Raw genomic sequence first — 23,989 nt, forward strand, 5'->3', positions numbered from 1 at the left:
TCATAAAGCGGCTGCAGAAGGGTCCTTTGGCGCAGTCCAACTTGTGCTGGACCAACGCGTTAATACTGATGGCGAGCAGCAATTATTTAGTAATGATAGAGCGGTGTTAAACGATGTGAGGGAGCACGGGTAGAGAATTTCTGAAAACATCGTTCCAAACTCAATACAACAGAGACCAAGGCTACTAAAATAACATTTAGAAAACACTTCTTACTAGTATCTCAGAATAGAGTTCTACTATCACAAAGACCTTGCCTTTCCGTTTTCCTTCATCAGGGTATCAAATGCCGCAATCACCGCATCACGATCCACATACACACCCGCTTCCGTCATCATCATCCACTCCCCCTCAGCCCACTTCGCTGCCTCAACGCCCTTTCTGGTCGTCGTCTTCACAGCAGCGCGGATACTCTTACAGATTCCCAGACCGGGATACGCCACCAGTCCCACAATCCCCGCCCCAGTTTTCCCCGTCATGCTTACGAGACCCTTGCCAATCCCTTTAGCAACGCCCAACGCGCCCTCCTCCTCCTTCCCCTTGTACGGCAAGACGAAGATATCCGTGAGGCCCTCGTAGATGCCATGGCTGAACGTCCTGCCCGCCACGGCCGCACCGCTCTTCCAGTCTGTCACCTTGCCGTAGTCCTTGGGTTCCTCGCCGTACAGGCGAGGCATCACGCGCAGGCCTTCGGTCGCTGCGAGGGGGATGTCGACCAGCGCGCCTTTGTAGAAGCTTACGACGAATTTTCCGAGGCCTTTCCCGGATGCGGCTGCCATGGCGCCCGCGGTGCTCAGGCCTGTTTTGCGGCTGCTACTGGGGTCCTCAGTCGATGGGGCGTTGATGCTGGAGCTACCTTCGCTGCGATCTGTTCCGGTGGAGATGGAGTCAATACCTGAAGGACTCTTTGCTGATACGACTGCAAGAGCGTCCTTTATTTGCGGGTCCAGGTCGCTTTCGCGGTGCTCCATAAACCCGCCACTAGCAGTGAAACCTTCTCCGTTGTCAGTGAAGCGGACAGGGGAGCTTTCGCGGGAAGCCGCGTTGGACTGGACCGGAGAAGGTTCATGTGAGGCGTTACTGGCATGAGATGTGCCGGTAACGGTACGCTTGACGCGCCTATGCTGGTATTCTTCGTATGGCTTGACGAACATGCCGGCCGTGGCTCCAGTCATGTCCCTGACGGTACCGATGGAGGCCGACGAGACGGCCGTAACCGGGTCCCAGCGCGCATTTTCGATGATTATAGGGTTTGTATGGTGCCTGAGACCATTTAGTTGGCACATGCATTGTCCATGGAAGCAAGTCTAGACTTCACTTACAGTTTTAGGTTTTTCCGGTCTGTCTTCGTATGCTCACTTAGAATCCATGCCGCCATCTTTGACATCTTCACCGTCTTTTTCCCCACCTTGCATGTCCAGGCTGCAGGCTGAGCTGGGAGAAAGTCGCACTGCAGCTTTTCGAGAGGAAGGTTCGCATGGAAGGATTTCACAGCTGCTTTGACACCGGACTCGGTTCTCATTTTGGCGGAAATCTTCTCAGCAGCCGTTGCTGCTTCAGGCGTAAGACAGAACGAGATTGCTTCCGCAAGATTTTGTGAGGAAAGCGACTTGTATGGAATAGGCTTGGGTCCTGCTCCGGCAGCGGCGACCATATTACCCCAGAATGGTTGGCTTTCGGCGCATAAGCTTCGCTCTCACTTGCAAATTGATGCGATGGACACTTACTCTCCGAAGAACGGCACGATTGTAGTGGGCTTTCCGTTCAGCAAGCCACATGCCGTTGTTCCTGCACCACCGTGATGCACCACTGCAGCAACACGCTCGAAGAGCCACTCGTGCGGACAGTCTCCCAAATAAAAGACGTTCGGATGATCCCGGCCTCCTAGGTTACTCCACCCGCGCGAGATGATCGCACGGACACCGGTCGCTTGGATGGCTTCAAGAAGCATAGCTGTTACCCTTTCGGGATCATCGATTACGATGCTACCGAACCCGATGTAGACAGGTGGAGGACCGGCACGAAGGAAAGCATCTAGCTCGGGTGGCGGTGTGTAGTCCGGCGGATCACGGAAGAAAAAGCCGCAAACATCTGTTCTTTCTCAGCATGCCGACATAAAGACAACGCAGCAGTGGACAGACCTATGTGGGATTGCCAGTCTGCCGGCTTTGGAACTAGAGCTGGCGACCAGCAGTACGTGAATGGAATTTTGAGAGTTTCCGCGAGAACATGGCCTTCTGTAGTTGGAATGGGCTCCAAGTCCAAAGTGTTTCGCCGCCATTTGTTGATCACGTCTCCTAGACTAAGGCAACTATTAGTATTCCGAGCGAGAGAAGCCCACAAATCTTGTGTTACTCACCCTTGCCACGTCATGAAATCCACGATATTGTATGAGATGTAGTTCGCTATCTTGGGATCCGTGTCCGAGTATTTCAGGTTCGCCAGAGGGTGTGGAAACGCCCTAGTGCTGCTCCATGGCATTGTGAACATCATGTGCACCGGGACGCCTAGCGCCTGCGCACAGTGTACATGCGCAAAGCTTGGGGGATTTGCGATGATCGCATCCGCAACAAAAGGCACGTTCGAGAGGAGATCGGGCTGGATGCACGAACTCCAGCACCCCTCGAGCATCTCAGCAATCATAGCCCGCTTGCGTTGAATATCGCCGGCCCGCAGACTCCTCATGTTGGGTATCAGACCCGGGTTCTTGACCATGTATGCCATAAGGTCCGCTGGATCTCCGCCGATAGGATAGAACTCGAGTCCAGATTTTCGCACAAACTCTTCGAACACATCGTGCGTCGCGAGGCGTACGCGGTGGCCGCATTGCTGCAGTTCGTTTCCGAGCGCGATAAACGGCTGAACATCTCCGCGACTTCCTACGACTTGGATCACGATATTCAGCCTTACCTGCAGCTCTTGCGTAACGGTGTATCTGGGCGGCGGTTGGGGAAGGTCATCGGAGGCATTGCGCACAAGCCTTGAGAGAGTCCTGGCGAGCTTCGAATCGAGGTCGATGTCAATGCGGCCGTTTGCTGTGGAAGGTCAATGGGAGCTCGACTGCGTGCGGCGCCGCTCCAAGTCTGCATACCTTTAACATCTGCGATCTCCAGAACGGAGTTCTCAGATGCGGCCACCGTGGGATAGGGTGGAGGGTCATCGGCGGGCAAATCCAATGCTTGGTCCAAGAGGTTGCGGTCGGCCATGGTGGTATGGTGGAACACTAAGACGCTGGAGCAATGATATGGAAAAGATGAAACAGTGAAGTGGTGGAGTGCTTGAACTGGCAGAGAAATGGAGAAATGGAGAGGTGCACACGCGCGCACACGACTACTTATATGAGAAGCTGGAGACACTAGACATGACGCATCACCTTGTCATTGCCAAAACGCCAGGCTGTGTAGAAGGCTGTGTAGATGAACTGTGATATGTTTCAATTGACATTGGTTTCTATTCTCATATGAATGCATGTTGGGTGAAAGCGGGGACCGCCGTCCACCTGCCTGCATGACGCGAGGTGAAAGTTCGGCAGTCGAGAGTTCGGATTCGGGAGCTAAGCCGGATTGGGCCCATTTCTGCGTATTCGTATTCTCCTGCCAATCAAAAGAGTCAACCGTTGTCCCACAATCCGCCAAGCCACAACCCGTCCGCGTACTCGAGTAGATCACGCTAGCCCCTTACGCTACAGTATGTAAAATGATCCTACAGCCAAACCTTCCTCACAGCAAACTTCTCAAGTTGCAACTGCTCATTCACCTCTCAACGTCGTCTCACCGATCCATACACGTGCCATCAACTTCTTGAGCGAAGCCCATCAAACGCCACCATCCTACCTCGCTGCAATTGCTATTCCTTTCGCGAAGCGGCGTACTTGAACAATCACTGCAACATCACATCGTCGCCCAGTGACCACGAACTCCCTTTCAGGCTTTCCCAATCGAATGAGAAGGGCCCGAAGTCCAGCTGCCCCCTCCATTATCCGCTATGATCGACGGCTACTGGCATGACGGCGGCTTCGGCGGACGCATCGTCCGCACTACCATCCGCACCCTTCAGTTCGCCTTCGCCATCATAGTCCTCGGCCTATACGGCGCAGATCTAGGCAATGCAACCAAGGACGGGGTTCGCGCAAACACAAATTGGGTGTACGCTGTGGTCGTGGGGTGCCTGTCCGCGCTAACGTGCATCGTGCACTGCTTTGTGACGGTCAAGCGGGTGCTATGGGCGGCCTGGGACTGGGTTCTGTTGGTGCTGTGGGCTGCCGCCTTTGGGGTATTTGCGAGCATGTATGTGGAGGATAGAAACACGAGGGACGCGGCCGACACGACGTCGGTACAGAGGATGAAGATCGCCGTGTGGATCACCATGGTGAACTTGGTCTTGTGGTTTGCTTCTGTGGTTCATGCGGTTGTATGGTGTATCGGTGCACGCAGGCTGACTCGGAGGACTAACAAGCCGGAGCCGTCCCGGGTGGAGCAAGGCCAGGCTCAGGTAGAGGAAGTGGAAATGGCCACCCATATCGGATCGCGGGTCGGATCTGAAGCGCCGTCATCTGATACGTTGCTTGCGACAGGAGTCAGAGAGAAGTGAGGGGTTCGGGCGGTAGGCACTATGGCTGGGGTTTTTGGAATGGTGAAGAGCACGCAGAGCGCCTGCTGTGGATCCGCATATAGGGAATGTCGAGCGGAATGGTCAGCTCAAGTAATGGCTTGATCCGCTGTCCAGTCCTCTATAGTACTCGTAGACATGGTACTTCCAACCGCAGGTCTGTCCTAAATGGGTGCTGGATAAGTTTTGTACAACAGCTTCGGAAGTCGGAATAGCTTGATTTACAAGCGCTATCTCAGGTATCTCGAACTTGATGACGATAATGATGAAAACACAGAAAGGTCGAGGACTTGCTAGTTGGCCACCGTGTGTCTCCCAAAGTCCTTGATAGGAGGTAACTTCGAGCAGGGCCGCCCCCGGAGATCGCCGGCAAGGATAAAGCCGGGCCAATGCGCGTACCTTGCACCGTGCATTTTAGCGCGGCGGTACGCAGCGGATACGAATACGATCGGAGTTTCCTGATCTGGTAAAGCCGGATGAAGCCTGCCGCGGTTGATTGAAAGCATCTCTTTTCAACCTTCACAGCCATCCGCAGAGAATTTACCGTCATCAGAAATGCAACCTGCGCCCGTCAGTTTTGTATCAGCTTTGTTGAATTCTGCCGCGTCAGCGCTCACGAAGCCTTGATCTACACCTTCGTCACATCTCTCATATGGCTCGTCGTCCTAAGCCTTTCTGACTTCAAATATCGGGGTGCCGTCCGAGAACCAGGCGAGCGTAGCACCCAGCCTTCCCTTAAGTAAGAGCAGGAGGAAATCTTCATCAGCCCGGATTCCATCCAGTTTGTTCCATCGGCCACTGTAACCAGATCCGGTAGTCCTCGGGGAGAGAGTGGTGAATGCCGCTCATTATATGCGGAACCCACCCGCTCATATACCAATCGAGGTCGAGCTCTTTGAGCAATACAGTATAGTATGCCAGAATGACGAGTGCAACTGGTTCTTTCCGCCGCAAACGGAGTGAAAAGTCTTCAGACGTTCGGTATAGCCAGGCAAAGATGAAACTAGAGTGATAACTTCCCAGCGTGCCGTCGGTGCCTTCGTAGAAACCGGTAAAAGACTGCGCGACGCCATCGAGAGCTTCGATGTATGTTTCGATGTCGGGATCTCCGGCCCGCTCAACAGTGATAAAACGACGAAGGCTCTCAATGTTCTCCTGGTAATCTGGAGGAGGCTTGCGCCCCACCGGCGGCTTTCGCTTATGGGTACCTGCTTGCATTACGGACGCCAGAATACCCGGGGAAAGAAGCAGAGCCTTAGACTGAGCAATCGCACGGACGCCTTTCAGGAGTTTCATCCATTCCGCATCGCCTTGGTCGCTGAACGCAAGGTATTCGCCCGGTTGAGGACCTCTGCCAAGTTTGTACAGACAGATGAGGATCGCCGACATGTACATGGCTTCGCAATTGACCGCGTCGATACGCGGTAGGAGGACAATGACCGATCGAAGTGCAATCCCGTAGTGGTGCTCACCTTGCGCCATATACGATTCTTTCAGTTCTGGCCGGAAGCGCGCTAGATGTACTGCCGAAAGAGCAAGCATGAGATGGAGGACGAAAGGGAAAGAGAACCCCATCTTGGGAATGGTGGTTTGCCAGAGGACAAGGCTCTCGAAATTCTCTGCAAAAGCGTGGCAAGTACACGTCGAGAAGTTGTGCAGTAGCTCGAAATCTGCGTAAGTTAATTCGAACGGCTTCAGTCCGTCCGTAGTATCCGTCAGGCGATGCTCTGGTGTATCGGATCCTCTACTTGTGTCGCTTATATTAACTTCTGGGACAGGCGTTTGGATAAAACGGAACTGTTTGGTCGTTGCCAGGGCTCCAGACTCATTCTGCTGAGGAGCTGCTGTAAAGCTGCAATGGATGGAGTGTCCGACGCAATTGGTACAGGCAGGCTTTATCTCGTCACACTAGGAACGCATGAGCATCTAGAGATGAGGCTTATGTATGCAGTAGAGCGAAGTTGGCGAAGACACGCGATTAGACAGCATACGTTGGGGCATCCATGATATTCACGGTTGCATATTAGAGAAAGGGAGATTTGCAAATGAGAGCTTACCTTGATTCTACGCCTTTTGCAATTTTCACACCCCAACCGGGACTTCCGGTGGGACTTCCGCGCAGCTGGTCTGGCTTCACTGCTGCTCATTCTTAGAGATGGCTGCAACGGGTTGCAAGGCCTTGGATGGATCGACCGGACCGAGTGGTCACATATTACATGTCTGCGACCTGGTGCGGTAGGAACAAGTTGACCGGTTAAATGCGCAACGGCAAGTCATCTCGAAAGACAAGCACCGAGAATGATCCGAACCACGGGGAAAGCCGAGTTGATATTTGCAAAAACTTCGGGATTCATGATAAGGATTTCATATCCAAACATGTAAAACTATACTATATAAATGATAATGCTAGAGTAGCTTCGTCCCTTCTTTTCCGCGCCTGCCATGATGTGATTTTTTTTTAGCACACTCTCTATCCTGCCAAGCACATGTCTATCTCTGAATATATTTCTTCAGTCCTCGTAGTCTTTCATGCGCCTGTTCCAGGACATCATCATTTTTGCACACCGCAAACCGCAAGTAGTCTTCGACAATGTGCGCGTTCTCCGGCGTGAAGAACTCTGTTGGCGGAATCGCCGCAACGCCAATTTCCTTGATCAAAAACCAAGATAGCTTGAAATCTTTCGGTCGTTCGGCAACATGCGGCGGAAAATCGTAATCTTCGGGCACTTTTACCTTTGCCATGTTGACGAGGACGAAGTAGCCGCCCTCGGGGTCGGAGTACTACAGAGCGACCGTCAATACTAGATGACGGGCAGTCATGGAATTCATGAAGGTACTTACCGGCAAGCCAAGCTCGTCCCAGATCTTGTTGAACTTGTCCATCTTGCCCTTCATTTCTTTCTTACTCTCATCCCAGAAACCATGCTTGTCTGCCTGCTCAAAACCGATAGCCGTGGCCTCCTGAAGCGGGCTAACACTACTGTAGCAGATTCTCGTGTGCGCCGCACTCACGTACTTGATGAGATGATCGGGTCCTATGAGCCAGCCCACTCTCCACCCAGTAGCATAGAAGTTCTTGCCACCAGAGCCTACCGTCAGCGTTAACTTCGCTATCTCGGGAGACAGAGTAGCTATCCGTGTAAACGGAACGTAATACAGGCGGTCGTAGACTTCGTCCGAGAGGATGATGATGTTGTGCTCGACGCAGAGGTCACCAATGGCCTGCAGCTCTTCGCGAGAGAAGACCTTCCCGATCGGATTGTGCGGGCTATTGAGGACGATCATGCGCGTCTTCGGCGTGATGGCTTTTTTGAGCTCGTCCATGTTGATCGACCATTCGGCGGCTGAGGACGTCTTGGCTGCACCGGTTGAGGGTGGATGCATGGGTACGTAGACGACTTTTCCACCGGGCATCTCGATGTTGGAAATGTACCTTTGCGCCGGTTAGCGGGTCCAGGCTGGTCGGCTACAAGAAGAGATAACGAACTGGTCGAAGAAGGGCTCGAAGACTATCACCTCATCGTCTTGTTCGAGGAAACCCATGAAGGCCGAGAGCATGCCTACGCCAGGTACGTCAGCCGGTGGTTCTCTCTACGCAGATGCGTGGGCATACCCTCATTCGCACCCGTCGTGATGGTGACTTCAGTCTCCGGATTGATCTCCCGGCCGAAGAACGGCGAGTATGCGGCCGCAATGGCCTTCTTTAGCCGCGGTCGTCCCTACTCGAGTTATACCATTGCTCTTCTGCACGATTGTGAACCAGGCGGTGGTGATGCACCTTCGTGGGCGAGTACTGATTGCAGTCGACCTTGTCCAGTGCCTCCTTTGCCGCGTCCAGGACAAACTGAGGAGGGTTGTATCCGAAGAACCCTTGGCCCATGTTGATGATCGGTTGGACGGGCGAAGCGGCAGCGGCTTCATTGACGATAGACCTGTATAGAGCAATGTTTAGCGGTCTGAATCTCTACAATCAGGCTCTCTGTGCATACCAAACATCTTGCTTCTGTCCAGCTACCCGCTGCGCCGGCTTAAACGGGTCTGACCGCATCGCGCTCCCGAATAACGTTCTGATGGTGTTGGACGTGTATTGCGCCGGAACAGCTTGAGACCGTAATGGATGCAGGAGTCGTATGCTATATTTGAGGCCTAGAACGACGGGCCGGCCTAACGCTTTCATAGCAAACGAATATCAATGCTGTGTATCCACATACTGAGTCACTGAATTGCCGTGGTTGCGCGCTGTCCAAAGTGCTCCCCGCCGTCATCATCTCGACCGAGGTCGGCGGAAAAGAGGCCGACATCGCCTAACGCGTCTCCCCCGAACCTCACCTGTGTTAAACGCGTCGTACTAAAGTTGGGTGTCCGCATACGATCTCGGGATGATCGCCTGCCCAATATGCGACAAACAAGTCAAAGAGCGCGATATCAATGCCCACATCGACTCAGGATGCCAGGCGCTCGTCGTCGATCAGAGCGAGGACGCCTCCAAAGCTTCTCCCGTTTCGTCGTTTTTCCAGCCGCAGGCAGCCAAACGGGCGTTGAGCTCCACCGCGACCCCAAAGGCAGCACCGGGAGGGAGGGAACTTGCAAGACCAAGAGACGGCACGTCTAATGGCGAGGGCCGACAAGATGGTGCACACATCAATGGGAAAAAGAGAAGCATAGAGCCGGAAAATGAGGTCGAACTATCACCACACGAAGCAACTCCCGCTCAAAGCCATGCCTTAGCTACCCCGGCGCCCAAGAGAACGAAACTAAATGCCCTTCGTAAGGTTGCGCCCTTGGCCGAGCGCATGCGGCCCCGCACACTGGATGAGGTTTGCGGACAGGGGCTTGTTGGATCAAACGGCGTCATCCGTGGGCTTATCGAGCAGGATCGTGTACCGTCAATGATCTTATGGGGCGCACCAGGGACAGGGAAGACTACCATAGCACGTCTCATCGCAAACACAGCTGGCACGCGCTTCGTCGAGATCAACAGCACAAGCAGCGGAGTTGGCGAATGCAAGAAGCTTTTCGCGGAAGCGAGAAGCGAACTACAGCTTACGGGCCGGAAGACGATCATCTTCTGCGATGAGATACATCGGTTCAGCAAGAGCCAGCAGGATGTCTTCTTAGGACCTGTGGAGGCTGGCGAGGTCACGTTAATAGGTGCGACGACTGAGAATCCAAGCTTCAAGATTGTGGATTCGCTTTTATCGAGATGCCGCACCTTTACTCTTGCGAAGCTCACCAATGAAAACATCATCACCATCCTCCAACGTGCGCTCCAAGCTGAGGATACATCATCCCAGTCTACCCTTGTCGACGACGGGATGATTAGATACCTGGCAGCCTTCGCGGATGGCGATGCCCGCACCGCACTCAACCTGCTCGAGCTGGCCATGGATCTCGCGAAGGGTCCCGGAATGACCCAAGACGAGATCAAGAAGTCCTTGACCCAGACACTGGTCTATGACCGCGCCGGAGACCAACACTACGACACCATTTCCGCTTTCCACAAGTCCATCCGCGGCTCAGATCCCGACGCTTCACTCTATTATCTCGCGCGCATGCTTCAGAGCGGCGAAGATCCGCTGTACATTGCTCGACGGCTCATCATAGTTGCCAGCGAAGACATTGGTTTGGCCGACAACAGCATGCTGGGTCTCGCTACTGCAGCGTATACAGCTTGCGAGAAGATTGGGATGCCTGAGTGTCGCATTAATCTTTCACACGCGACTGTTGCGATGGCCCTATCGCCCAAGAGCACGCGCGTATACAGAAGTCTGGGAAATGCGATGAAGGCGCTGCAGGAGCCGGGCATAGCTGGCTTGCCAGTGCCTGTACATCTACGCAATGCGCCGACGAAGCTGATGAAGGAGATGGGCTATGGGAAGGAGTACAAGTATAACCCTGACTATGTTGGTGGAAAGATTGCACAGGACTATCTGCCTGAAAGACTCCTGGGAAGAACGTTTCTTGACGAGAGAGATTTGGGCGAGAAAGTTGACATGGATCTGTCTGCTCCGGAGAGATGATTCCAAACACACTCGAGTCCGACAATACTGAGAACAAAGTCGAGCCTCACGAACTGGGCCGCCTGATCTGAGACAGAGTCTAAGAAGCCGAGCTGTGGAGCTCTAGAGACCAAACCAGCTCACTCTCCGTACATTAATGACCGCTCAGGGGGACCTGTTCGGGATCGTAGCCCAGCCGTGCGTGTGATGTTATCAGGCATTGAATCTGCGGTCAACGTTCAAGAGCTGTTCTTCGGAAGCATCCAGCATTTACAAATCGTAGAACATGGAGCTCCCCCGGGTGCTCCCGCCCTGCGCTATTGGCCTAGCGCTACGGTGCATGCTGGCACTGTGCTGCTGTGGGTGGAGTTGCCGAGCCTCTGGACTATGCGTGCATATTTTAGCCTGTAAATGGTCAGAGTAGAAGGTGTGATGGATCAGCGCGGCAGCGCCCCGCTGTGGCAAGTCATTGGACATGCGGTCCGGAATGTAAGTAATGCGATGAGGGTTTCCGCCACGGCTCAGTTATATACGTGCGCAGCATTCATATCTTAGGTTGATCGAACGAGTCTAGAAAGAGGGTTGTTCAATAATGGTCGTGCCATCGCATGCTGTCTGTCTAAGCTCCGATGAGTCTATGTCCATGCTACCGATTCTCAACGTCCTTCCTTGGATGCAGTCCGAAACCCATCCCGGCCTCCACTTCAGCGAGAGTAAGAGGGCACCGTTCCCTATGAAGTGAATGTCGTCCAGTCCCAGACGGTTCCGAAAAACTCGGCGCTCCTCCCCTTAGGGTAAACTACCAGCTCAGCCTTGTGAGCGTGTTGGCGATTTAAGCGCAGTCCAAGCCATCGAACAGACCGGGTCGATGTCCGCGATATTCTAGAGGAGCGCTCGCGTTCACATAAATCGGCGTCCCGTGGACAATTCAGACTCGGGATTCCGTGGTTGGATATGACAGAAGTTTTTGGCGCCTATGGTTGGCAGCCCGGATGGGAAATGGTCTCCAGGATTGTTTACAACTCTGTAAGGTACGATCCTATCATGATTATTGACCTCAAGACCTAATATAATTAACGCTACATAGCTCCCTCGTAAAAATCAGTCAAGGCCGCAGTCTTGAAAGCTCTTCTATATCCGATTCTAAATAAAGAAGAGTATCTGTAGCTGGTCCAAAGTGCTTATAACACAACAAGTAAGAATAGACTATGTTGAAATAAGATGCATTTAGTTGCTAAAGGACCCTGTCATAAACCCAGGCCACTAACACCAGATCACCCTTTCACTAGTAAATGTACACAAACTCATCGTTCTTGCGGTCAGTGAGATCATGCAACGCCGCGGCCCCATTACCGTCCTCAATCTCATCCTGAGCAGAATAAGTGTTCGTCATTGACCTGTCCGTAATCTTCGCCGGCTTGCCATTGGCCACGCGCTTCTTCTCTTGGCTGTTGTTCATCATGATCAGCAGAGCCCACTGTGCAAAAATGAACGCCACCATGGCAATGAACATCCCTAGCACAGCACGCAGCCCTGGCAAGTAGCTTGGCGCATCCGCAGTGGTGAAGAGGAGGGGTCCAACGATATTCCCGACTGAGACTCCGATGTTGTAGATGACCATCAACACGGACTTCTTGGTTGTTCCGGCAGTGTTTCCCACAAGCCAGGTGACGAGGAGAGGGTTGCCGCCAAAGAGGAAGGCGAGGAGGTAGAATGCTACTAGGTTTGGGGCAACGTTCGCTGACGTTCGGGGGAGGACGTAGAGGACAATGAGACCGATGACCACAGGGAGCATGAGGACAGCCAAGACAGCGCCCTTTAGCTTCGCCTTCTGCGCCGCAAATGAAGAAATAATAATGACAAGAAATTGGACGGCGCCAAAGGGGATGTTGAGGAGAGAGGTAACGTAGCTGTCGAATCCGAGCCCGGACAAGATGAGGGGACCGAAGACATTGGTTACTGCTGCGCCGACGTTAAGTAGAAGAGCCATGGAGAACCAAAGATAGGTCTTAGGGTCAACAAACACCTCAACGACGTGACTCCACTTAAACTCATGGGACCCGATGCCAGTGTTATTTGCGCGAAGGCGCTCGATGGCTTGAGCGCGCTCTTTCTCGTTGAAAAAGCGAGCAGTCTCAACGTCGTTGTCGAGCTTCCAGTACACGAATGGCGCGGTGATGACTGTGATAAGACCGACGAACAGGAAGATACTAGACGGGAGTTAGTTATTGTTGAACTCGAGGTTTTTTGGCTTGATCGGATGAACCTAGGAGGGAGTCGAGCTTACATTTGCCACGACTTAAGCGTGCTAGAGGGGATATGTCCCAGACCGTACGAAAGCGCAGATCCGAAGATAGTCGCGAGCCCATTGGTTCCGTACCAAGCAGCAACACGCAGCGGTTGCTCTGCACGACGGTACCACTCACTGGTAATAACACCGAAAAGGGGTAGACATGCAGCCTCAAAAAGACCGAGGAAGAAGCGCGTGGCTAGGAGGCCGGCGTAGTTTTTCGAGGCTGCCATACAAGTCTGCGAAAGACCCCAGCCGAAGACAAGTGCGGACATCAAAATGCGATGCGGAACCTTGACAATCAAGATAGAGGCGAAGGGCAGCCAGCAGAGTTGCGCGATAGGTGCCATTGAGCCGACGAGGGAGTACTGCGAGCCAACTAGACCGGTGTCTTTCCGCAGACCGAAGATGGAGCCATATCCAAGGACAGATTTGTCGAGAATCTAGATGATGTTAGATTTTGTTCATTTAGAGCCTTGCATTTATAAGAGAGGATACTAACTTGGAGGAAATACACCCAGACGAGGATAACGAGAATTGCCTTATCTGTTTTGCGGAGGATTAACTTGTTCTGTTCATAAGGCAATTGTCAGTACGAAAGTCTGGTCGCAAGTATGTTTCTCAGAGATACAAAACTCACGTCTTGCTCGGTAAGAATCACGCGCTCTTCATTGAGCTGGACTCGCTTGGCACCAGACTCGACATCTTCAATCTGATCATGGCTAATCTTGCTATCGGCAGATACCCATGACATTTCCTCGGTCTGACGATTAATGCCGATTGCTGCCATTGAAGTATGTAGGAAGTCTCATATGGGGATGGTGAAAATTATTCGTGATGGATAGAGAAGAGCTCATTAATAGACGAATAAAGGAGGAATATATACCTTCGTCCAAGACTGCTGGAGTGCTCCAGGGTTTGCTTCGTCGCGGGGGCGGGGGCCTAGTGCTGTCCCCCACAGAAGAGCTAAAGTATGTCAAGGATAGATCCTCAAGACGGAAAAGTCTATGCGGCAGTTGGCAATGGTGCAGGGTAGAAGGCCATCGCAGAGCAATCGCAATGCAATCCCCTAGATGTCCGCTATGCCTTGGGTGTTGGGGTAAGGCGGCGCTATTGTGCACTAAAAGCGCCACTTGCTGGATGTAAGCTGGCTGGAAGATCACATCCGCATAAGTGGACGGGAAGGTGACCGAATCCCGCGCAGGGTACAACTCGCCCCCACAGCGTCTTTATGGGTCGGTGGTCTCTTATTCGTGCGAGGAATTGAAGCTATTTCGTTTATGTGGAGGTTCTGCATCCACTTGCTCGACCCCCAATTTTAGGCCGAAGTTGGCTCACCACGCGGGATTTTAGCATCCTACAACTCTACACTCCACGCTTCACGTCCTAGCACTCCCGCTCGGACCCGATCCTATCAAAAATGAGCGAAAAGGTTGATGTGCTACTTTTTGGCCTCGGAGCGTAGGTCAATTTTGCATACATCGTGACATTTTCCTCAACGACCTCGATAGCTACGCTTTGGAGCGATGCTGACCGGGGCATCATAGTATTGGCTCATTCTACGCATACGTCCTCAGCAAGTCAGATAACGTCCGCCTGACCGTTGTCGCGCGCTCAAATTACGATGCCGTCAAAAGCAATGGCCTCACCATCAACAGCGAAGTGTACGGGTCGCATACTTACCGCCCTTATAAAGGTACAACAATCCTACCGACTAGCTTTTTGTGCAATATTCACAGCGATTATAGTCGTCAGAACCCCTGCAGAAGCACAACAGACATTCGACTACGTGGTGTGCGCGCACAAAGCCATTGCGCAGAGTACCGTATCCGTACAGTTGGCACCGGCTGTGGATGCAATGAAAACTACTCTCGTAATTATCCAAAACGGAGTTGGCAACGAAGAACCCTTCCGTAACACCTTTCCAGACAACACGATCATCACCTGCGTGGTACGTCACGCTACCTCTCTTTCTTGCTTCCTCTTCTTGTATCTGACATCCCATAGACCTGGGTCGGTGCTCTCCAGACTTCCCCTGGGGTTATCAAACACACCAGATCCGAACATACTCAGCTCGGGCTCTTCCCTAACCCAAAGCTCGACAAGAGCGTAGAACAAGGTCGTCTAGACACGTTTACGGTGCTGCTGAAAGTAGGCGGGACGCCGTTCAATGTGGAGGGAAATATGCAAGTCAAGCGCTGGGAAAAAGTCGTCTGGAACGCGGCGTGGAATTCAGTTACCACCCTGACCCTCCTTGACACGCAATCGTGGCTCAAGTCCGAGAACGGGAACGCTTTGACCCGTCAATTGATGAAGGAAGTCATTGATGTCGCAGGGAAGTGTGATGTGCCGTTATCATACAACCTCATCGACGAACTCATTGACAAAATATTGAAGATGCCGGGGATACACAGTAGTATGCACGCGGACCGCGTTGCAGGGAGGCAGATGGAGGTGGAGATCATTCTGGGCACCCCAGTGAGGAAGGCGAAGGAGTTTGGGATAGCTGTGCCTGTTATTACCACCGTCTACACGCTACTTACTGGATTGAACATGTATTTAGAGCAGGAATCAAGTTCGCACAGAGCGGAAGTGTAGGAAATAAATTACACGCTTTTAACAGTTGATAACGCTTCCATGCTACATCCTGGCTGAAAACACGCAATTCACAAGGTCTATTCCTTCACAAAACCTTGCGAGCTACGAAGTGATGAGAATACAAGCTGGTGTTGTTTACATTCCGCGGGATCTCTCCCAGCTGCCCAGAAATCGAGTCCCTATTCCGTTTGCTCTTCTCCACAGGCCGAAACAGTAAATCTAGGATGCCAAAACGCCGAAAACGAAAAGGTGCCAAGTTAAAAAAGCCTCCACGGATAGGCTGTGGCCTGTCGTAAAATAAGTGTGGGGGTTCTATATCTAGCAACCCCGCATCGTGGTGGCGCCTGGCCAACATGACAGTTCCCGGCTTCTACGGCACAACTCCGACTCTACATGATGCTAGTGGAGGGGTGGGGGAAGGCTCCCGTTCCCGATGTGCTTCTTTGCTCGACAGCGGACTTTGAAGCTCCCCAAACGTTTCCCGCACATGTCGAATATCGCAGAAGCTGTAAAGCTCCCTTCCAATTTATAACCATCTATACCCCGTATAGCTAAACGTAGGCATACGAGCGATCTTATCTTCTTGGTACTTTTGGGAAAAACTTGAAAACCTATTGGGGTCTCTTAGGTCAAGATGTCCACCTCAGTCATGGACATGTTCTTCCTCACAGGCCGCACTGCCGTGATTACAGGCGGCACACGGGGAATCGGTGCAGAAATGGCCATTGCTTTGGCAGAAGCAGGCTCAGATATCATCCTGATTCAGGTGCTCGATATCCATCTTTATTATGCCTGGAACGCATAGTTAATGCCCCGGCAGAGAGACACAAGCAACACAACCACCAAATCGAAAATCACATCGCTAGGCCGAAAAGCGACAATCTACACCGCAGACCTGGCCTCAGATACGGAGGTATCTGGGTTGACGAAGAAGATTCTTGATGATGGCCATGATGTCAATATCTTAGTGACGTGCGCCGGCATCCAAAGACGCCATCCTAGTCACTTGTTTCCAAAGAAAGATTGGGATGAGGTGAGCTATCTTCAACCACAGAATCACTTTGGGCTATACATGCTGATGAAATGGAATTGTAGGTCCTTCAAGTCAACCTCTCCACAGTCTTCACCCTGTGCCGTGACATAGGAGCCTACATGCTCACGCGCCCAGGCCCCCACCGCGGCAGCATAATCAACGTTGCATCACTGGTCTCCTTCCAAGGCGGACTGACTGTGCCAGCGTATGCCGCAGCTAAAGGCGGAGTTGCACAACTTACCAAAGCGCTGTCTAACGAATGGGCGTCCAAAGGCATCAACGTGAACGCGATTGCGCCGGGCTATGTAGCAACGGACATGAACGAAGCTTTGATCAATGATAAAGAGAGGGCGGCGAGCATCATGGCAAGGATCCCAAAGGGTAGATGGGGCAAACCGGAGGATTTTAAGGGCCCTGTAGTTTTTTTAGCGAGCAACGCGTCTGGATATGTGAGTGGGGAAATTTTTACTGTTGATGGGGGTTGGATGGGGCGATAGATATGAGTCTGAATGTCGATTACTGTGTCATCTTCGTTGATCTAGAGTGAAACCATTAAACAAAAAATTAATGAGTTTCAATAATCAGTAGTTTCCGTTTAGGTGTTTCAAATCTAAAATCGATCTAATATCTATATTGTAATCTAGAAACAGCTATCATGAATTGGTCCCTTACCACTCCCTAATACTTCCATCCGGCCCAAAAAACTCCTTGCACTGCCACGGCTTCGTATCCTTACTAATTCTCCTCACCATCTCCTCATCAATCTCAATACCTAGCCCCACGCCCGTCGGCGCCTTCACATACCCATCCGTGATATCAAATACGCTCTGATCCTTCATGTATGTAAGTAAATCAATATCATCCCCTGCTTCGGTATTATAATGCATCCCTAGACTCATCTCCAAGATGGCGAAATTTGGAGTCGCCAACGCAACCTGGAGCGACGCAGCAAATGCCACTGGGCCGAGAGGACAGTGCGGCGCAATGGCAACATCGTACGCTTCGGCCATGATGGCGATTTTCCTCGTTTCGGAAATTCCGCCCGCGTGCGCGATGTCGGGCTGCAGGACGTCGACGCTGGCGTCTTCAAGGAAGCGCTTGATATCCCAGCGCGTATAGAGCCTCTCACCAAATGCAATCGGAATCGTTGTGCTGTCGCTCAACTGCTTGATAGCCTCTGGATGTTCACAAAGCAACGGCTCTTCAATAAACAGTGGACGATGGGGCTCCAACGCTTTGGCGAGTTGTTTAGCCATCGGCTTGTGCAAGCGGCCATGGAAGTCGAGTCCAGCGTCCAGCCCCATCGACTTGACAATCTTCAGGCGCTCGACTGTCGCGTCGAGGATTGAAGGAGAGTCCACCCAGTTGGTGTCTTCAGTGGCATTCATTTTGACGCATTTGAGGCCTTGGGCTATGCGTGCTTTGCTGAGGAAATGTTAGAGGGGGTGCGCGTGTGAGAGATGGGACGTACGCAGCCGTTGCGACGTCTGCGGGTCTGTCGCCGCCGATCCAGGCGTAGACCTGCACTTTGTTTCTGACTTTTCCACCGAGTAATTCATAGATGGGGAAGCCCAGAGTTCGGCCTGGAGTGGAATTGAATTGTCAGCCTTCTGGGAAACACCAAGGTCTTGTGAAGTAAGGGGAAATCATACCTTTGAGATCCCATAACGCGATATCAATTCCAGAGAGCGCGGACATGAACACCGGACCACCACGGTAGAAACCATGCCTCCAGAAGGTTTGCCATATGTGCTCGATTTCACTGCGATTGTCAGTAATCCATTTTGAGTTCCCAGTCAATGCGCTCACTTACTTTGCCTCATACCCAATAAGTCGGACAATCATCTCGTCGAGCGCCCCTTCAACAGCGAGATCGTGGCTCTCGAGGGTACCTTCACCCCAGCCATATTGCCCCTTCTCATCGATAATCTTCACCATCAGCCAGCGTGGCTTGACACGGAAGTATTCTATGCTCTTGATTGGGGCCATTGTGATGTTTGGTGGGAAAGGATTAGGTGAAAGCGCGTGGAAAGGGTTGGAGTCAAGAAGTGTAGAAGATTGCAATCTCACCCGAAGCTTTACCTGTCTTATTCTACTCCGCTGAAATTTTTTCAAGATGTCGTCCTTTACTAACTACAAAACCGGAGGTCCAAAGCACCTGAAGTCGGAGCGTGGGGGTCTGAATAATCCTTGACAATACTAATGTAGGGGTGTGGGGAAGCGGGACGACGCCACGCTAGGGAGCCCTGCAGCCGAGCCCAAAAACAGGAGTGCATGCATAAGCTTTTACTGGCTCTCGTGGGGGCTGTGGGGGCTGTGGGGTGCGGGTATGCTATCATCCACATGTGCTGCTGAGCGTACGTTACAAACGGGGGCACCTACTTGTGGATGTTGAAATCCGAGCCGTCGTTCTGGCCATGTTAGTCCTTGTTGGCCTTTGCCTTTCGTTTCGTATGCTCTTGCGGTATGTCTCACTATGGACCCCATCAACTCCGCACAGTAGCACACAATACGAGTACCGCCAGAGCCCGATGGCATGGCGCAACTGACCCGGTTTCGGGGACGTTCACACCGGCTCGTGGTTTTGAGTCGTTGCGAATCAACATAGCCTTCAGCTTAACTGCAAGCGCCCTGAAGAATGGTCCCTTCATGTGATATCTGTGATGGACGTCAAGCTTCATTCAAATATATCTCAAACACCACTTGAGATCCCCCAAATTCAACCAATTCACGTATGCTACTCAACGCCTGCAACATGTCATCTGAATCATAGACTCTTCTCCAGTTCCATCAACTCCGCAAAATCCAAACTCATCTTCTCCAAATCCTTCTTCGCAGGCAACGCGCAAGGTTTCCTCGGCAATCCTCCATAACCATGATACTTTTGCAGGGCGACCTTAACCGCCACAAACCCGCCCTTAATGGCAACCCAATCTCCCCTTGCGACAGTCTGCTGCAGTTTCCTGGCCTCCACCACCTTACCCGCCTCATACAGTTTCATGACCTTCACGCAAGCCTTCGGCGCCACGTTTGCCAAACCGCCAATAATCCCATGTCCGCCCACAACAAGCGTTTGTAGGATGAAGTCAGCAGATCCTCCCATTGTTAAGAAGGGAGTTGAGGCCTCGGCCGCGACCCGCGCAAGCTTGCCAGTATTCCCGCACGTGAGTTTGACCCCGACGATGTTCTCGTGCTGTGATAATACGAGGATAGCCTCCGAGCTGAGATCCAGCTGACTGCAGGCTCCAGGGTAGTTGTATATCATAATCGGGATTGGGGACGCATTTGCGACGTCTTGGAAATGCCGTAGGATCAACTCGTCGTTTAAAAGCCCACCATAGTAGGATGGTGGGAGAACAAGCGCAAACTGACCTCCCGATGCTGCGGCCTCCTTGCAGAGTAAAATCGTCTCCCGTGTTGATTGAGCGCCGCAGCCCACAATCAGAGGCATGTCTTGGCGATTGATGGAGTCGAGTGCTTCTCGAGTTGTTTTATTGATGAGGATTCGTTCGTCGTGGGAGAGATGGACAGCTTCGCCGTTGCTACCGTGGGTGACGAGGCCGGCGACTCCGGCTTCTGCGAGGCGGATGGCATGTTTCTTCGTCGTTGTGACATCGACTTCTTCTGCCTCTGGTGAGAAGAAGGCGACGGTTGGGACGTAGAAGCCGGGAGTCAGCTTCACGTGGCCGTTTCGTGGGAAGACCTCAGGAGAGGCGTTTGGGTGATCATTTAGGGGCTCGATAATTGATGGTGCCATCCTGTCGGTTTGAGGAGCAGAGGAGATGAACCAAGAGTTCTAAAACGCAGTTCTGGATATCCTAAGAACTCAGGTTTGCTAAGAGGCAAATAATCAAAAATATAAAAGAAAACCGCGATGAAAGGCAACAAAGTTTCTCTGTGTGGGTACTTTATCAGGGACCCAGAGAGAAGTCAGGCTTATAAGTGTCCAAGAAATGGTTATCGGCAGTACACTATATTTTCATAGTCATGATACTAGCTCCTCCGAAAAGCTGACCTTTTTGGGGCTTATTGACCGGAGATGCTCTGCACAGAGCCGAAGGATCGGCAGCATAACTGCTGTCAGCTTCTCCGCCATTGAAATCCCACGATAGCATGATCTAGCCTCAAGTAATATGTGAACCACGCCAATATTTGGTTGGTAAAGTGGAGAATCCAGAGGGTGGGGAGGACTAATTTTGGGGGCACTACCCCCATATTTAGTGCTATGGCCTCACAATACCTGGCTTATGCTCCACATTTCAATAGTTGAATATTTTCTAGAGGCTCGAGGGGTGTTATCTACACTCTTGTAGTGGAACCTGCGGACAATTGATCCCACGCTTCCCCCGAAGTTCGCCTTCTGGTTTGGAAGATCATGGGGCTCACAGCCTCCACGCTTCTACCCGAGGGTCCTGAAGATAGGAACCAGAGGTCCAGAGCTCCGGACCTGTGCGGCGGCCCACCCCCAAAGTCTCGTCTTAACAAGAATCTTGTAGTTGCTGCATCATGTTGCAAAGCGCGGAACATCTCAGGAACGTGGAATTCTTACAAAAATGCTGAGGCGAAGCTAGTGCTTGCGATCTGGGATACTTGAACTGGGGCTGATCGTCTTCTTAAGAGCTGGTTTTAAAGTGTAAATTAAAAGACTTCTTAGTGCATGAATTATAACATAGTAAATGCTGCATCGACGCATCGTCAGTCCTGAAACAGCAGGTTACCACAATAGCAAGATATCAAGAAGCCTAGGAACTATAACTTGTAAGGATTCTCGCATCTCAGTTCTCAGCTTAGTGCCCTCAAACTGACCTCAGGGTAGCAAAGCATTTCCTCCACCCATCGACTTAGTTGGTGACAGCTAGCTTGAAGTCACTCATTCGAACAACCCCCTCTGTAGCCCTCGTCGGCAAGTACGAGATCGTCTACATCAAACAGACCAAGAGACCCCAGGTCTCAGTCACTTCTGGTAACGGTAGCGGGCACAAACCCTCCTTCGCAGCGTTCGTCGGCCATGGGCTTCTAAGTGGTGCTGTGGCAGGATCAATCTTTGCAAGTCCTTCAGCAGAGCAGATTCAGCAATGTCTTCTACGATATGTGGACAACACCGAGGGCATCATAGTTATTGTGATGAAATATACAGGTGACGCGCTGCATTTCGGTGTGGCGGTTGCGAAGGCCAGAACGAGGGGTGTTAAGGTTGATATGTTGGTTGTGGGTGACGATGTCGGTGTTGGGAGATCGAGAGGTGGGAGCATTGGGAGAAGAGGCATCGCTGGGGCGGTGTTGGTGCAGAAGGTTGCTGGTCCTTTGGCGGCTACAGGGCGAGTAAGTGCGAGTACTCTGAATTATGGAAAGCAAAAGCAGCTAACGAAAGAACCTCAACAGAGCCTCCCTAGATGAAGTTTCATAGGTTGCCAACCTCGTCTCCTCCAACATCGTTTCCGTCGGAGGAGCTCGGGAAAGCATACGCCTGCAAAACCTGAAGATCGTACGCTGGTGGACGCGTTACAACCATTTGTTAAGACAGTGGCAAAGACATAAGATGTCTCAAAGGCAGCAGAGGCGGCAAAGCAGGGTAGTCACTAGTGAGAGCACGAAAGGAATGGAAGCGAGTCTGAGTCGCTCAGTCTATGTAGGTGGAAATGACTGGAAGAAGTGCCCAGATCCTGGAGCTTTTGGCCTCGCGGAATTTTTGTCAGCCATGAGCACGGCATTTTAGAAGACCCAAGTTAGTTGACCACAGTCTCACTTTCCAGCGTCATCTGCAGGAGCTCATGTCTGTGATTTTTCGGATTATCAAACCTTCGGAGAGTTCATGTCTCCAGCCTACGCTTTTGGAGAGGGTAGGCGTGTTGGAATTCAGGGATAATTACCTAGAATTGAGTCACATGTGCTGAGCCACATGATAAGCGGCAGCAGACAGCAGACTCGTGATCTTCAAGCTGTCTACGGTTTGATCTTCTACATAAGTCACTCGTTACTCCCTAGATGGTTGAGGGGTAAGTTACATTCAATGCTTCAACATCATCGTATACTATAGTCTCAACAAGACGGAGTCTAACACCGAAGGCTTGACTTGATGATTATGGGCGAAGTAGGTACAATCAAGCTACTCCGCAAATATTCAGCTCTTATGTAATGGTGTGAGTTCTCAAATAAGTATATCATAATAGATTAATGGGTGGCGATGGGCTTTGGGGAGAGTTATGTATACACAAGACTTTAGCTGTACAAGTGCCGAAGCTAACCCTCGTGGAACGGTGGCGTTTTCGGGCGTTCTGGCTGAGAGGAGGACGTGGAGTAATCCGTGTAAAAAACGATCTGGAACCCCCCACGGAATATGCTTGCCGTTTCGGCCCACGAGTCAGATCCCCGTAGCCCACAGGTCTCGGGTGTTGCCTTCCACGCATTGAACGTTCTTCCGTGCTTAAGATTCCATCGCGGGACTATGTTTCTGCTCCTGCTTTTCGCTTCCCTTGTTACTCTTGTGCCGAACAAATTATAGCCTTGTTATGCGAAGTTGCCGTCAGTGGCCGGCTACATCTAGGAAGTTTGCACCTCAGCAGATTCATCTAAGCCTTGTTTCATCATGGCCGTTCCATATGGGATCGATAATATGAGCTTGACACGAACGAGTCTGGAATGCGAAGACAACACATCGACATGGCCGACACAATCCACTGTTCGGAAACAAGGCCACCGGCGGTCATCCAGGAAGTATCAATGTCCAGTGGACAGTTGCGGCAAGCTGTACTCTCGAGCAGAGCATCTGTAAGTCAGACAAAAAGATTTCTTCTGTCAAAATTCGGCTTATAATCACCTAGGATACTAATGATTGATGAGTAGCAGCCGGCATCAGTTAAATCATGATCCAAAAGAGAAATTCAGATGCGACGTCCCGCGCTGTAACCGCACTTTCGTCCGTGTGGATTTACACAGTCGACACAGAAACCGTCACATGAGTGAATATCTGCAGCAGCAAGGCAATCGTTCTTCAATCAACCAAAACGTAAAGTATATTAGTCCTGATTGCGTCATATTCTGGTGTCTAATTTCCTTCACAGAATTCGACACAGTCTCTAGAGTCTATGGAATATGCTGAAGAGGTCACATTGGATCAGGGGAGGCAGCCTCAGATTCCACCACCATACGCTACAGACCTCATACCCTCCGCAACGCAGCATACTCAGACCCAGGGAGCAGCTGCCTTCTCAGTCCGCGAAGGAAACGGCCCACTGCCTACAATGTATTACGACATGCACCAAAATCCCACTACTCCGCAGGAGCAGCAACTTCCAGATATTGATACGTGGAGAAACAACGCACCCTTTCTGACCGGAATGCCAGTTTTTGGTGGTGACAGCCACGCTCGTTCGCCGTTTACGATACCTGATGATTTCATCCAATTTCTCTTCAGTGGAAATAATCTTGATCAATCAACAAACAACGATAACTTGGCCGTAAAC

The 23,989-nt window shown here is 51.7% G+C and overlaps 10 protein-coding genes across 10 annotated transcripts; 4 read left to right on the plus strand and 6 right to left on the minus strand.

Moving 5' to 3' along the window:
* Positions 1-240: 240 nt before the first annotated feature.
* On the minus strand, positions 241-3,204 carry W97_03932 (uncharacterized protein; the record flags this gene model as incomplete). The annotated part of the gene is made up of 6 exons (XM_007781826.1): positions 241-1,261; positions 1,321-1,671; positions 1,726-2,089; positions 2,140-2,300; positions 2,358-3,033; positions 3,090-3,204. 6 exons carry the CDS (start codon positions 3,202-3,204, stop codon positions 241-243), a joined length of 2,688 nt encoding a protein of 895 aa, XP_007780016.1.
* Positions 3,205-3,982: 778 nt separating this feature from the next.
* On the plus strand, positions 3,983-4,588 carry W97_03933 (uncharacterized protein; the record flags this gene model as incomplete). Its single annotated transcript, XM_007781827.1, has 1 exon — positions 3,983-4,588. The coding sequence occupies one exon, from the start codon at positions 3,983-3,985 to the stop codon at positions 4,586-4,588; it is 606 nt and encodes a 201-aa protein (XP_007780017.1).
* Positions 4,589-5,368: 780 nt separating this feature from the next.
* Positions 5,369-6,181, minus strand: W97_03934 (uncharacterized protein; the record flags this gene model as incomplete). The annotated part of the gene is made up of 1 exon (XM_007781828.1): positions 5,369-6,181. One exon carries the CDS (start codon positions 6,179-6,181, stop codon positions 5,369-5,371), a length of 813 nt encoding a protein of 270 aa, XP_007780018.1.
* A 915-nt stretch (positions 6,182-7,096) lies between these two features.
* W97_03935 (uncharacterized protein) lies at positions 7,097-8,654 on the minus strand (the record flags this gene model as incomplete). The annotated part of the gene is made up of 6 exons (XM_007781829.1): positions 7,097-7,387; positions 7,448-8,039; positions 8,094-8,166; positions 8,220-8,325; positions 8,385-8,538; positions 8,596-8,654. 6 exons carry the CDS (start codon positions 8,652-8,654, stop codon positions 7,097-7,099), a joined length of 1,275 nt encoding a protein of 424 aa, XP_007780019.1.
* A 331-nt stretch (positions 8,655-8,985) lies between these two features.
* On the plus strand, positions 8,986-10,626 carry W97_03936 (uncharacterized protein; the record flags this gene model as incomplete). Its single annotated transcript, XM_007781830.1, has 1 exon — positions 8,986-10,626. The coding sequence occupies one exon, from the start codon at positions 8,986-8,988 to the stop codon at positions 10,624-10,626; it is 1,641 nt and encodes a 546-aa protein (XP_007780020.1).
* Positions 10,627-11,890: 1,264 nt separating this feature from the next.
* Positions 11,891-13,685, minus strand: W97_03937 (uncharacterized protein; the record flags this gene model as incomplete). Its single annotated transcript, XM_007781831.1, has 4 exons — positions 11,891-12,815; positions 12,893-13,338; positions 13,398-13,466; positions 13,536-13,685. The coding sequence occupies 4 exons, from the start codon at positions 13,683-13,685 to the stop codon at positions 11,891-11,893; spliced, it is 1,590 nt and encodes a 529-aa protein (XP_007780021.1).
* A 630-nt stretch (positions 13,686-14,315) lies between these two features.
* W97_03938 (2-dehydropantoate 2-reductase) lies at positions 14,316-15,493 on the plus strand (the record flags this gene model as incomplete). Its single annotated transcript, XM_007781832.1, has 4 exons — positions 14,316-14,356; positions 14,443-14,591; positions 14,644-14,846; positions 14,903-15,493. The coding sequence occupies 4 exons, from the start codon at positions 14,316-14,318 to the stop codon at positions 15,491-15,493; spliced, it is 984 nt and encodes a 327-aa protein (XP_007780022.1).
* Positions 15,494-16,127: 634 nt separating this feature from the next.
* On the plus strand, positions 16,128-17,023 carry W97_03939 (2-deoxy-D-gluconate 3-dehydrogenase; the record flags this gene model as incomplete). The annotated part of the gene is made up of 3 exons (XM_007781833.1): positions 16,128-16,259; positions 16,314-16,526; positions 16,589-17,023. 3 exons carry the CDS (start codon positions 16,128-16,130, stop codon positions 17,021-17,023), a joined length of 780 nt encoding a protein of 259 aa, XP_007780023.1.
* A 171-nt stretch (positions 17,024-17,194) lies between these two features.
* On the minus strand, positions 17,195-18,515 carry W97_03940 (galactonate dehydratase; the record flags this gene model as incomplete). The annotated part of the gene is made up of 4 exons (XM_007781834.1): positions 17,195-17,951; positions 17,998-18,109; positions 18,179-18,288; positions 18,340-18,515. 4 exons carry the CDS (start codon positions 18,513-18,515, stop codon positions 17,195-17,197), a joined length of 1,155 nt encoding a protein of 384 aa, XP_007780024.1.
* Positions 18,516-19,293: 778 nt separating this feature from the next.
* W97_03941 (uncharacterized protein) lies at positions 19,294-20,283 on the minus strand (the record flags this gene model as incomplete). Its single annotated transcript, XM_007781835.1, has 1 exon — positions 19,294-20,283. One exon carries the CDS (start codon positions 20,281-20,283, stop codon positions 19,294-19,296), a length of 990 nt encoding a protein of 329 aa, XP_007780025.1.
* Positions 20,284-23,989: the final 3,706 nt, after the last annotated feature.

Source organism: Coniosporium apollinis (genome assembly GCF_000281105.1).
Source record: "Coniosporium apollinis CBS 100218 chromosome Unknown supercont1.16, whole genome shotgun sequence".
In the NCBI taxonomy this organism is placed as follows: Eukaryota; Fungi; Ascomycota; class Dothideomycetes; genus Coniosporium; species Coniosporium apollinis.